Source organism: Bos grunniens, chromosome 15 (genome assembly GCF_055505025.1).
Source record: "Bos grunniens cultivar Pamir isolate PY7600 chromosome 15, Bosgru_T2T1.0, whole genome shotgun sequence".
Taxonomy (NCBI): domain Eukaryota; kingdom Metazoa; phylum Chordata; class Mammalia; order Artiodactyla; family Bovidae; genus Bos; species Bos grunniens.
The window spans coordinates 78,084,460-78,099,142 of record NC_141179.1 but is presented as its reverse complement, the minus strand read 5'-3'; the positions used below and the strand labels follow the sequence as shown (position 1 = coordinate 78,099,142).

Here is a 14,683-nt window from a genome sequence, read left to right as displayed (position 1 = left end):
CATATAAGCTTTCTGGTCCTGGGACAAGAGCTAATGAAGCTTTTATTAAAAATACTGGTATGATTTGCATATTTAGAAATTCATTAATAAAACAAGTTTGGAGTATTGTATATAATAGAAAAGTCCAGTTTTAGCAGTGGAGCCACAGAGCAGACTCCTATACTGAACGGTGATTAAATGAAGCACAGTGGCTAACAGCTTCATCAGGGGACATCTGGTTGGTGACATCAAAGTGATAACTTTAGTCTTTTTCAGTCCTTGACCTATCTCTAACAATTCCCTTCGTTTCTCCTACAGCTGTCCCAGAAAATACTTGACAAATTGGAGGACTACCAGCAAAAAGTTGATAAGGCAACACGGGATTTGTTGTATCGTCGGAACTTGTGACCTGGACGGTTGCCCAGGCTTTGTGACCGCTTGGTGCCTCTTCGGGCTTGAGACTTTACCCTACAGGAAACCTGGACTCCGGGCCGGCCTTTACACCTATAAATGACGTGTACAGCGTCCGGTCTGCATTCTGCACGAGAGAGAAGGGTGGATGAGTCACAGGACCTGTGCTTGCTGGTGGTGCTAACACACAGATTTCTGGGTTTCAACCTTGGTCTCAGACAGCTGCTTTTTTATATGATTCACAAGCTTTTTTAGAGTTTATATTTTTTTAAACTACCGAAGACATTCTTTATCTGCAAATTAAACCCCACCTTCACTTTGCAAAATAGCTGAGGGTTGTTGGTTTGTTGTAGCTGACCACCAAAAGCAGTCAGTGCAAATCCTTGCATTCTTCCCTATCGCTTTTTGTATTTCAATGGAATTATTTTGGTCCAGAATTGACATGTATTTTCTGTATTGCAGACAGAGGCTAATGATTTTGCGTACTTTTTTCATTATTTATTGTGGAATTTTTTTTTTTATGATCTTCAATAAAGTAGTAAATAATTTTCCTAGATTAACCCTAACATGATGACCAGCTGTTAAGGAAGATATCTTGAATCTGATTCTGAGGCTAAAGTGGAATAAACTCTTAGCTAAGAAAAAATAGAAAATGTATCATCTATAAAAATAATATTTTCCAGGTAAATTCCATTAACTGCTATGATTTATGATAATCAAGCCGGACTTGATCATACAAGTAGTCTAATAATGTATTGGACCAAAATACAAACTCTCCTGGTCAGATTTAGAGGCATTCATGGCCACAGATTTGGGGAAACATGAAAAAATAAACTCTTGAATTTTATTCTGTATATTAAAATTTATCTTTTAAGGAAACTATCTGTATAGTACTTGGCTTGTATGCCCTTTGACCTTCCTTGAGTTTTTCATAAGCATTTAATTTTTATACTGTCAAAATCCTATTTACATTATATATTTTAAATAACAATGTGAGTTTCCCGGTGGTACTGTTATTGTAGATATTGCGGTATATGGTTCTTTTTTCACTTCATCTCTACCATGATTACTGTGAAGTGTTTGATGCAGTTACAGGCAGCACGCGGCCTTGCCCTCCCAACTCCACAAACATGTGACTTCCAGTTGTAGCACAGAATATATTTTGACCTGTATATACATATATAACCAAGAGAAAGCTTTCTCACTTATATTTTCATGAGTGACTAATGGATGATAACCTGCAGTCTGAAAACTATCAAACCCTGTTGTAGCCATTTCTGGAGGAGAAGTAGCTCAAGACTGGCCCTGTTCCAGAAGGCTCCTCATTTGCATAGAAGAGCAAAGCAGTGGTTTCCATGGTAGCAGTTCATAAGACACTGACCAGCTCTTCTGTCCGTTTTCTTCCACCTTCCTCACTTTGATTTCCAACCGGAGCAGAGAGAAGGTGCGCACATTCTTTCACTTCACTTTTCACCTCGCTTTGAGTCTGCAGTTTTGTTTTCTGGACCATGTGATGTATTAATAGCATCATCTTTCCTTGTTTCTTCCAACTCTGACAATTTTCTGATTATAAATTGCTTTTAAAAGGACTCCCTTCTCTTTTAGTACTTAACTACCATTAAATACCAGGGGTAAAGAACCCACCTTTCAATGCAGGAGACATAAGAGACATGGGTTCAATGCCTTAGTCAGGAAGAGCCCCTGGAGAAGGGAATGGCAACCCTCTCCAGTATTCTTGCCTGGAGAATCCCATGGACAGAGGAGCCTGGTGGGCTACAGTCCATAGGGTCGCAAAGAGTCAGACACGGCTGAAGCCACTTAGCATAGCATGCACCATTAAACATGTGACTCTTGACGGAAAACTTCATAGTTCTTAAAACAAAATGTGACAAACAAGGTTACACTTTTCCAGCCTGTGATGATAAAAGCATCATTTCTATTAATTATATATATATATATATAGCACACAGTTTCATACCAACCATTCTTTTTGTGATCTAACAAAGCTCATTTGTTCTACAAAGCTGTCCATCAGTGAACACATTCTAGGTAACAATTAACCTAATTTACTTCAACCTGATTAATACTTCTTTTTTTCTGCTAGAACACAGTATATATTATAGAAAGTTCTAAAGTTTCTTTTACTTTTTAGAGCTCTTTGTACCTGAAAACAAAGATAGTCTTGTATTACTTTTAATATAATCAGTAGCTCATCATTAACCCTAAGCCACAAGAATATACCTGTATCTGCTTAGAACGCCATCAGCAAAAGATCAGTTTATTGCTCACATGACCTATGCCAGTTTTTATAGACTAAAAGGTATTTCTTCCAGTAAATGAGGCTTTGTGATTTAAATGAACTTCCATGGAACACATAAGGTCAAATAATGTGATATAACAAAAAATATATTTCTTGTTTGTCCCCATTCCTGGCAAATAGCTTATAAATCCTTGTGGAACCCTGAGTGAAAGAAATCTTTGTTATGCTAATAAGGTGACTGTGAATGGGGGGCCCTTACATAGCTTCAAGATGGGGATAGTCCCTGGGGAGATCCATCCTGTGAAGGTGAATATAGGGTTAAAACTTTGGGCCAGCCCAACCTCCCGCCTTTCAGCCCAACAACCAGCATTTCAGCATCTGTGGTGATGGAGCACATTATTTTCTGAAGCTGTCACAGTGAATCTCCAGTCATTTACTGACCCATGGATTCTGTAAGGTAGCCTCGCATCTTCTCCCCCCACGGCCCCCACTCTGGCCAGTCCCCCTCGCTTTGTCTCTTCATGTGAATGTTCTTTGGCTACCTTAGTGGAAACACAGACCAGTTTGCTCCTCATCCTCTGAATCCAAGTGAAAGTAAGATTATTTACTAGAAGGTGTATGCAGTTAAAATGCCCAGTTCAGATATGTGAAACATCAGCGCGTGCTAGTGACTTTTGAGAGGAGTCATGTTTGAATGCCAGTTGATGGGGGTTCAGTGAAAATCAGACATGCAGTACAACTCAGGTTTCCAGGAGAACCAGGCAGAGAGAAAAACAAGTCTTATATATATGAGTTGAATTGCACAATTTAGTTTTGCCATGGAGACAATTTCCATAAAGTAGGAAAAGTAGAAAGTTAAGGTTATTATAGGGATCATTCAGGAGAGGAAAGTGTATTTTTTGGAAGCAGAAAAATATTTAAAACTCTTCCTCACTTTTGATGTTTAGCAGATGCTCCAGTGTAATCACAGGCTTTGGAGTTTGGGGAAGAGGTATGGGAAATGGCCCAGGTGACCCCTGCTCCTTCATCCTTCCCTCCCTTCTCCCTTCCAGCAAAATAGACACTTAAAGCCAGCGTCAGAGATGCTCAGTTCATCTCAATAGTGTGCGCTATTTCTGGGGTTGCCCTGCAATAGAGATGAAAGCCAAACACTTTTCATGGGCTTTTGAAAGATGATGTTTGTTTAATGATGTTCAGTAGCCTAAAGGAGATCCAACCAGTCCATTCTAAAGGAGATCAGCCCTGGGTGTTCTTTGGAAGGAATGATGCTAAAGCTGAAACTCCAGTACTTTGGCCACCTCATGCGAAGAGTTGACTCATTGGAAAAGACTCTGATGCTGGGAGGGATTGGGGGCAAGAGGAGAAGGGGATGACAGAGGATGAGATGGCTGGATGGCATCACCGACTCGATGGACGTGAGTTTGAGTGAACTCCGGGAGTTGGTGATGGACAGGGAGGCCTGGCATGCTGCGATTCATGGGGTCGCAAAGAGTCTGACACAACTGAGCGACTGAACTGAACTGAGTAGCCTAAAAACTGTTTCTCGTTTCCTTCAACAAAGTCTAGTTTTTCCTTCAATGATTCTGCACAAAAATAAAATTTTCTTGAAAATGTTTTGACCAAGATAAAATTAAAGGGATCTCTCTAGTTTTGTTTCTACTGCCACACACGAGGTTCCATCAAAGCTAGGCACAAAGAGTAGCTTGGGTGGTTTCTAAACTTCCTACATAGCCCGTCGTCCTCTGATTCTAGCCAGCTCTGCATTCATTTTGCTTTCTCTTATCCCCACTAGCTTCCTGCTTATTTAGAACTTGAAAAGACTTCTGTCTTTCATATACTCTAAAGCAAGCATATAATAGGTACCATTCATTGAAGGCCTGCTGAGTGCCGTGTGTGTCCAGTTTTAGGACATTTGCAAACATCTCGTTTAATCTTGCCAGCATCCTTTGAGATAGGCACGATCCCATGTTTGTAAACAGTGAGGGTCATCAGAGTAAAGCATCTTGCCCTGGCTTCTGCTGCCAATGCCCAGTGTAGACAGGACTTGAAATGCACAGTGTAGATAGGACTTGAATGCAGGTTTCCTGACTCTGCTCCTGGATGTTGACTACCTGCGTCCTGTCCCAAACAACGCAGGTCTCTCAGCCCCTCAGGCTTGCTACTATTTCCAAGCGGCCTCATCCAGAATGGTGGGGTTCACTCTGGTGACATCCACTTCAGTATGAGAGTGTTCCTTTTTTCCCTTTTGCTTAAGCAAAGGAAGCTGCTAGAGGAGAGTCAGCCCTTGATCATCCGTAACTGCTCAGTTCAGTTCAGTTCAGTCGATCAGTCCCGTCCAACTCTTTGCAACTCCATGGACTGCAGCACGCCAGGCCTCCCTGTCCATCATCAAATCCCCGGAGCTTACTCAAACTCATGTCCATTGAGTCGGTGATGCCATCCAGCCATCTCATCCTCTGTCATCCCCTTCTCCCCCAACCTTCAATCTTTCCCAGCATCAGGGTCTTTTCCAATGAGTCAGCTCTTTGCATTAGGTGGCCAAAGTACTGGAGTTTCAGCTTCTGCATCAGTCCTTCCAATGTATATTCAGAACTGATCTCCTTTAGAATGGACTGGTTGTATCTCCTTGCAGTCCAAGGAATGCTCAAGAGTCTTCTCCAACACCACAGTTCAAAAGCATCAATTCTTTGGCATTCAGCTTTCTTTATAGTCCAACTCTCACATCCATACATGACCACTGGAAATAGTAGTCATAGCTTTGACTAGACAGACCTTTGTTGGCAAAGTACTGTCCCTGCCTTTTAATATACTGTCTAGGTTGGTCATAGGTTTTCTTGTAAGGAGCAAGCGTCTTCTAATTTCATGGCTGAACTCACCATCTGCAGTGATTTTGGAGCCCAAAAATTAAGTCTCTCACTGTTTCCATTGTTTCCCCATCTATTTGCCATGAAGTGATGGGACCAGATGCCATGATCTTAGTTTTCTGAATGTTGAGTTTTAAGCCAACTGTTTCACTCTCCTCTTTCACCTTCATCAAGAGGCTCTTTAGTTCTTCACTTAACTGCTCACTTGTAAGTAAAATGAGGGCTTCCCTGGTGGCTCAGCTGGTAAAGAATCTGCCTCCAGTGTAGGTTACCTGGGTTGGTAAGATCCCCTAAAGAAGGGAACAGCTACCCACTCCAATTCTGGCTTGGAGAATTCCATGGACTGTAGTCCATGGGGTCACAAAGAGTTGGACACAACTGAGTGACGTTCACTTTCAAACCTCCTGGGAAGACTGGACCAGGGGGCTGGAGATTAAGTTGAGCCACAGTGGCCAGTAAGCCGATCAACCACGCCAAGTGAAAACCGGACAGCAAGACTGAATAGGACGTCCTGGACTGAGAAGACGATGAGCTCGGAGGGAGACGTGCTGCCCTCACAGAACGGCAGTGTGGGAACTCTGTGCTCCCTCCCAGACCTCACCTTGCATCCTTTGTAGTAAAACTCAAATCATAAGTACAGTGCTTTTCTGAGTTCCATGAATGTTTCTGGAGAATTATAAAATTTGAGAGGGTTGTGGAAACCTCATTATGTAGCCAACCAGAAGTGTGGGTGGCATGGGGGTCTCCCTTGAAGCTGACCTCTAATGTAAAGGCAGCTCTGGGGACACCAAGGCTTCCCTGGTGGCTCAGACGGTAAAGAATCGGCCTGTGATGCAAGAGACCGGGATTTGATCCCTGGGTCGGGAAGATCTCTAGAAGAGGGCAGGGCAACCCACTCCAGTATTCTTGCCTGGAGAATCCCATGGACAGAGGAACCTGGCGGGCTACAGTCCATGGGGTTGCAAACAGTTGGACACGACTGAGTGACTGACATTGTTTTCTGGGAGACTGAGCCCTTAAGCCTGTGGTGTCTGATTGCAGCTCCTAGGGGTAATCCTCAGAACTGAATGCTCAAGACATGCCCAGTTGGAATTGATTATTGACCCAAAACAAATATTCTGCCCCGTTATTTCTCCAGCAAAGATGAGTTTATTCTGAAGCATCAGAGAATTGGCAATTCAGGATCTTGCAACTTTGGCAAGCCATGTGCAAGTTCCCTCAGGGCAAGGGAAGTTGCTGCTTTTTTGGGGGGGTGGGGCTGTGCTGGGTCTTAGTTGCAACACAGGGGATCTTAAGTTGTGCCACGTAGGATCTAGTTCCCTGACGAGGGATGGAACCCATGCCCACTACATTGGGAGAGCAGAGTCTTAACCACTGGCCCACCAGGAAGACTCCGTAGCTGCTTTTCTAAAGAAGTTGGAAGAACTATAGTAAATAAAGAGCACAGGGCTTTTCATTGGCTGAGCCCTTACCAGGAAAGAAGAGGAATCTTCTTCCTATTGGGATATCATCACAGGGTGTGAAAGATTCCTGTCCTGGTCTCTATTTAATTGATATTTCTATTTATAAAATTTTTTATATAAAAAACTTAGATGAATAAACACACACAACCCTAAACTATTTTATGCTTCTGAAACTGGGCTGGCTGAAGCACAAGCTGGATTCAAGATTGCTGGGAGAAATATCAATAACCTCAGACATGCAGATGACACCACCCTTATGGCAGAAAGTGAAGAACTAAAGAGCCTCTTGATGAAAGTGAAAGATGAGAGTAAAACAGTTGGCTTAAAACTCAACATTCAGAAAACGAAGATCATGGCATCTGGTCCCATCACTTCATGGAAAATAGATGGGGAAACAATGGAAACAGTGACAGACTTTATTTTGGGGGGATCCAAAATCACTGCAGATGGTGACTGCAGCCATCAAATTAAAAGACGCTTGCTCCTTAGAAGAAAAGCTATGACTAACCTAGACAGCATATTAAAAAGCAGAAACATTATTTTGCCAACAAAGATCCATCTAGTCAAAGCTATGGTTTTACCAGTAGTCATGTATGGATGTGAGAGTTGGACTAACAAGAAAGCTGAGCGGCAAAGTATTGATGTTTTTGAACTGTGGTGTTGGAGAAGACTCTTGAGAGTCCTTTGGACTGCAGGGAGATCCAACTAGTCCATCCTAAAGGAAATCAGTCCTGGGTGTTCAGTGGAAGGACTGATATTGAAGCTGAAACTCCAATACTTTGGCCACCTGATGCGAAGAGCTGACTCATTGGAAAAGACCCTGATGCTGGGAAAGATTGAAGGTGGGAGGAGAAGGGGACGACAGAGGATGAGATGGTTGAATGGCATCACCAATTCAATGGACATGAGTTTGAGTAAGCTCCGGGAGCTGGTGATGAACAGGGAAGCCTGGTGTGCTACAGGCCATGGGGTCACAAAGAGTCAGACACGACTGAGCGACTGAACTGAACTGAAATGAAATGAAGCTGGGACTTCTATGGACAGTCCCTCTCTGCAGCATACCTCCTGTTGAAGTTCCAAAAGCTAGAGTTTTAATATGGATTGGGAAGGTCAGCTTTTGAAATTAAATCAGGGGGGTCCCTGGTGGCAGAGAGGAAAGAATCTACTAATGCAGGGGCCATGGGTTTGATCCCTGTTCCAGGAAGATCCCACGGGCCACGGAGCAGTTAAGTCTGTGCACCAGAACTATCGAGCCACAGCTACTGAAGCCTGTGTGCCCGAGAGCCCATGCTCTGCAGCAAGAGAAGCCACTGTAACGAGAACTCCACGGTCAAGAGTAGCCCCTGCTCACAGCAACAAGAGAGAGCCCACATGCAGCAGGGAAGACCCAGTGCAGACCAAATTGTTTAAAATTATTAATAAAAAAGAAATAACATCAGATACAGAGTAAGGCGTCGCCCACCAATTGTGATTATAACTAAATATATTTTTAAATGGGTATTTTACTTGACAAATATAATTCCTCATAATTTGATTTTACTGAAATAATATCATCACCACAACCAAAACATCCTCAGTAATTCCTGAGGTGGTTAGGCCCTTGGAGATCAGGCCCGATTTTTCTTTAAAAGGAGTAACTCTATGTTTATTCACTCTGTGTGGAGACATAGTCAAACCTTCCCGTAAAAAGCCAGATAATAAGTAGTTTAGGATTTGTTGTCTACACAGGTCTCTTTTTACATAGTCTTGTTTGTTTAACCCTTTAAAAAGTAAACCTGATTTTGCCCATCCCTAGTTCAGATCCTGATACCTTCACGAGTGCCCGCGTACTAAGTCGCTTCAGTCGCGTCCCACTCCTTGCAACCCTATCGGATCTAGCCCGCCAGGCTCCTCTGTCCATGGGATTCTCCAGGCAAGAATACTGGAGTGGGTTGTCTTCTTCCTGACCAAAGCCTTGAATCCAAATCTCTCATTGGCAGGTGGGTTTTTATGCCACCAGGGAAACCGCCTCCCCCCTTCCGAATACCTCCTCTGAGGCCAAAACAACAAAATATGTCTCTAAAATCAGTGGTTCTCAACCCTGGCTAAGCATTAAAATTATCTAAAGAGCTTTTAAAAAGAAAACTGATATGAGCCTTGCATTTCCAGCACTAATTCAGATTCTTATGTTGCTTTAATGTTCTCTGGATCAGGGATCCCCAACCTCCAGGTCACAGACCTGTCTGGGTCTGTGGACTGTGAGGAACCAGGCCATACAGCCAGAGGTGAGTGGCCAGTGAGTTAAAGAAACTTCATCTGTATTTTCAGCCACGGCTTCCTATGGTTATTACCACCTGAGCTCTGCTTCCTGTCAGATCAGTGGCAGCATTCAGATTCAGTATGCAAAACATACTGCATTTGAATCATCCTAAACCATCCCCATCACCCTCTTCCTTGAAAAAATTGCTGCTGTTCCGGATGGTTCTATGGACAGACAGGATTGAGAACCCTAGTTACAAACAGTAACAGCCACCTCCAGAATTGGGAATTTCCCCCAAGGAAAACAGCCTTTCACATTTCTACACATTGTGGTTTAGTTCATAACCTCATCTTGGTTCTAGCTAGTTTTGTAATAGGGTCTGGACTTTTGTATAAACAAAATGCTCGTTAACGGTAGCAATAGCTACCATAGGGCCTCCCTGTTGGTCCAGTGGTGGGGAGTTTGCCTGCCAACACAGGGGACAAGGATTCAATCCTCTGTGTGGGAGGATCCCACGTGCCAAGGGGCAACCGGGCCTGCCTGTCCACAACTGCTGAAGCTCACATGCCCTAGAGCCCGTTCTCCACAAGAAGTCATTGTGATGAGAAAGCCCATGCACTGCAACCAGAGAGTAACCCCCAACTCGTCACAAGTAAAGAAAGCCCGCATGCAGCACGGAAGACCCAGGGCAGCCAAAATAATTAACTAATAATATTAATAATAATAGCTACTATATGATAATTGCTTATTTTGTTCCTGGCCCAACGCAAAGAGCTTAAAATTATGATTAACAACCCTATGGGTACTGTTACTAACACATTGTAACAGTTGCAAAAACAAGTTTCAGTTCAGTTCAGTTCAGTCACTCAGTCATGTCCGACTCTTTGCAACCCCATGAATCGCAGCATGCCAGGCCTCCCTGTCCATCACCAACTCCCAGAGTTCACTCAGACTCACATCCATCGAGTCAGTGATGCCATCCAGCCATCTCATCCCCTGTCATCCCCTCCTCCTCCTGCCCCCAATCCCTCCCAGCATCAGAGTCTTTTCCAATGAGTCAACTCTTCACATGAGGTGGCCAAAGTACTGGAGTTTCAGCTTTAGCATCAGTCCTTCTAAAGAAATCCCAGGGCTGATCTCCTTCAGAAAGGACTGGTTGGATCTCCTTGCAGTCCAAGGGACTCTCAAGAGTCTTCTCCAACACCACAGTTCAAAAGCATCAATTCTTTGGCGCTCAGCTTTCTTCACAGTCCAACTCTCACATCTATACATGACCACAGGAAAAACCACAGCCTTGACTGGACGAACATTTGTTGGCAAAGTAATGTCTCTGCTTTTGAATAGGCTATCTAGGTTGATCGTAACTTTCCTTCCAAGGAGTAAGCGTCTTTTAATTTCATGGCTGCAGTCACCATCTGCAGTGATTTTGGAGCCCAAAAATATAAAGTCTGACACTGTTTCCACTGTTTCCCCATCTATTTCCCATGAAGTGATGGGACCAGATGCCATGATCTTCGTTTTCTGAATGTTGAGCTTTAAGCCAACTTTTTCACTCTTCTCTTTCACTTTCATCAAGAGGCTTTTGAGTTCCTCTTCACTTTCTGCCATAAGGGTGGTGTCATCTGCATATCTGAGGTTATTGATATTTCTCCCAGCAATCTTGATTCCAGCTTGTGTTTCTTCCAGTCAAGCATTTCTCATGATGTACTCTGCATATAAGTTAAATAAGCAGGGTGACAATATACAGCCTTGACGTACTCCTTTTCCTATTTGGAACCAGTCTGTTGTTCCATGTCCAGTTCTAACTGTTGCTTCCTGACCTGCATACAATTTTCTCAAGAGGCAGATCAGGTGGTCTGGTATTCCCATCTCTTTCAGAATTTTCCACAGTTTATTGTGATCCACACAGGCAAAGGCTTTGGCATAGTCAATCAAGCAGAAATAGATGTTTTTCTGGAACTCTCTTGCTTTTTCCATGATCCAGCAGATGTTGGCAATTTGATCTCTGGTTCCTCTGCCTTTTCTAGAACCAGCTTGAACATCAGGAAGTTCACGGTTCACATATTGCTGAAGCCTGGCTTGGAGAGTTTTGAGCATTACTTGACTAGTGTGTGAGATGAGTACAATTGTGCGGTAGTTTGAGCATTCTTTGGCATTGCCTTTCTTAGGGATTGGGATGAAAACTGACCTTTTCCAGTCCTGTGGCCACTGCTGAGTTTTCCAAATGTGCTGGCATATTGAGTGCATCATCTTTCAGGATTTGAAATAGCTCAACTGGAATTCCATCACCTCCACTAGCTTTGTTCGTAGTGATGTTTTCTAAGGCCACTTGACTTCACATTCCAGGATGTCTGGCTCTAGGTCAGTGATCACATCATCGTGATTATCTGGGTCGTGAAGATCTTTTTTGTACAGTTCTTCTGTGTATTCTTGCCATCTCTTCTTAATATCTTCTGCTTCTGTTAGGTCCATACCATTTCTGTCCTTTATCAAGCCCATCTTTGAATGAAATATTCCTTTGGTATCTCTAATTTTCTTGAAGAGATCTCTAGTCTTTCCCATTCTGTTGTTTTCCTCTATTTTTTTGCATTGATCACTGAAGAAGGCTTTCTTATCTCTTCTTGCTATTCTTTGGAACTCTGCATTCAGATGCTTATATCTTTCCTTTTCTCCTTTGCTTTTTGCTTCTCTTCTTTTCACAGCTATTTGTAAGGCCTCCCCAAACAGCCATTTTGCTTTTTTGCATTTCTTTTCCATGGGGATGGTCTTGATTCCTGTCTCCTGTACAATGTCACGAACCTCCATCCATAGTTCATCAGGCACTCTATCAGATCTAAGCCCTTAAATCTATTTCTCACTTCCACTGTATAATCATAAGGGATTTGATTTAGGTCATACCTGAATGGTCTAGTGGTTTTCCCCACTTTCTTCAATTTAAGTCTGAATTTGGCAATAAGGAGTTCATGATCTGAGCCACAGTCAGCTCCTGGTCTTGTTTCTGCTGACTGTATAGAGCTTCTTGCTGACTGCATAGAGCTTCTTCATCTTTGGCTGCAAAGAATATAATCAATCTAACTTTGGTGTTGACCATCTGGTGATGTCCATGTATAGAGTCTTCTCTTGTGTTGTTGGAAGAGGGTGTTTGTTATGACCAGTGCATTTTCTTGGCAAAATTCTATTAGTCTTTGCCCTGCTTCATTCTGTATTCCAAGGCCAGATTTGCCTGTTACTCCAGTTGTTTCTTGACTTCCTGCTTTTGCATTCCAGTCCTCTATAATGAAAAGGACATCTTTTTTGGGTGTTAGTTCTAAAAGAAAGTCTAGCAATTATATCTGGAAGGTACTATATCCAAATGTTTGACTTCAAAACTCCTTATGTACAACTACCATATTTCAATGTTTTTCTTAAGAAATAAATGAGAAAAAAAAAAAATCAGAAAATTGGTGACAGGAACTTCCCCTGCAGTCCAGCAGGTAAAGTTCCATACTCCAAATTCAGGGGTCACAGGTTCGACCCCTGGTCAGGGAACTAAAATTTCACATACCACAACTAAGCCCTCACTTCACAATGAAGAGCCTTTCAGGCGCAATGAACATCCAGTGCAGCCAAAATAATAATAAACTTTGATGACAGCTTCAAAACAGCATATACACTTGCTTCTAGTTGTTAATTTTTCAGAAATTTTGGAAGTCTAACCTCAAGACACTCTAACCCAGTTATTCCTCCCATAGGCAAAGGAAAAACAAACAAACAAACATTGCTACTTATGTTGTTTGCATATATTCATGTGTTATATTCATTCAAAAACTCTTGAGTGCTTATGTTCCAGAAAGTACATTTCAACCCAGGGAACAAAACAGATAAGTCACTGCTTTCATGGCTTTTGTACTCAACAACCAATCCAAGGGTTCATCTATAAATGAGGAATATTATCTAAAAATTAGAAATAACCATATAGATATCTATCTTATACAGTTATTGTGAAAATCAAACGTAATTCTACACATAAACTGCTTAAATGGTATGTCACACATAGTTAAGTGTTCAACATTACAAATTATTAGTGTATGCTCAAGCAAGAATTGAGTGGGCCTTAGGGACACAAAAACATATACCATTGGAATTCTTCAGTCGTGTTGGCCTCTTTGTGACCCCACGGACTGCAGCACACCAGGCTTCCATGACCAATTCCCAGAGCTTGCTCAAACTCCTATCAAGTCAGTGATGCCATCCAACCATCTCATCCTCTGTCATCCCCTTCTCCTCCTGCCTTCAATCTTGCCCAGCATCAGGAGCTTTTCCAATGAGTCAGTTCTCCACATCAAGTGACCAAAGTATTCCAGCTTCAGCTTCAGCATCAGCCCTTCCAATGACTATTCAGTATTGATTTCCTTTAGGATTGACTGGTTTGATCTCCTTGCTGTCAAAAGAGCTCTCAAGAGTCTTCTCTAATTTGTAACACTGAGCATTTATTATGTGTGAGGTACGATATAAGCAGTTCATATGTAGAACTGCATTCGATTTTCACAACCTTATAGGATAGATATCTATACCATTATTTCTAGTTTATAGATCATATTACTCTTTTATACATGAACCCTGGATTTCTTAAACTCAGTGGTAGGTTAAGTGCTGGTGAGGAACTCAGCAATGAAATAAGATTCAGAGATGTAACCCCTGCAATGGGTCTTGAGGAAGGAAAACAATTTGGCCACGTGATGCAGTAGTTATTCCAGCTAGTCTGAAAGAATAAAGGTGAGAGAAATGCTCTGTGTGGCTGCCTCTGAAACAGGGGAGGGGAGAAGAGAGTGCTAAAGAAAGATTAAACCTAATAAAGCGACTAGATTGGGAAGGTTCCTGGATCCCATCGCAAAAATTTAGGCTCTTTCCTCCTATGCAGTACAAGTGATTTTTTTTTCAGCTGATAAGCAACAATATGAGGCATCTTTGTGCTCCAAGAAAAAATTTACAAAACCGTAAGAGACCCCCCCCTATTCTATTTAGTGTTCAATGCTAGACCCAAATTAAACCCCAATAAACAAGGCGAAACTAGGGGAAAGACCAGGAAAGCAGCATAGCATCCCAGATGACAAACGGTAGGAAACATAGCCAAGAGCGGGCTCAAAATGGAGGACAGGGCGGCAGAGAAAAGACTCCGCAAAAAACGCAGGGGTGGAGCGTGACGTAATTTGGAAGGTAGTCTAAACTCACACTCTTCGGTACTATTGGCTTAACGCTAACCTTTTTCGTTTTCCATTGGCTCCCGGCTCCGTCGATGTGTCAAAATAACCAATCGCCTAACCCCATGGGTAAAGTCCGCCCTCCCTTCCTGGGGGCGGGGCCAGAAGAGCACACCAGGCCCAGTGCGCTTGCGCTAGCGCGCTCTCCGCCGGTTAAAAGCGGATCCCTGCAGGAGGCGGCGTCGCAGCGTATGAATATTGATTACGCATCGCCGCGCCAAGCGCCC

General features: G+C 42.8%; 1 protein-coding gene across 2 annotated transcripts in view; it reads left to right on the top strand.

Moving 5' to 3' along the window:
* The window catches only part of NUP160 (nucleoporin 160), a 44,056-nt gene extending 42,675 nt beyond the window's left edge, over positions 1-1,381 (top strand). For both annotated transcript variants that reach the window (XM_086341654.1, XM_086341655.1), the window contains exon 36: positions 298-1,381. In XM_086341654.1, the coding sequence (XP_086197780.1) occupies positions 298-387 (90 nt within the window). In that variant the 3' untranslated portion in view covers positions 388-1,381. The remainder of the gene's footprint in view (positions 1-297) is intronic.
* Positions 1,382-14,683: the final 13,302 nt, after the last annotated feature.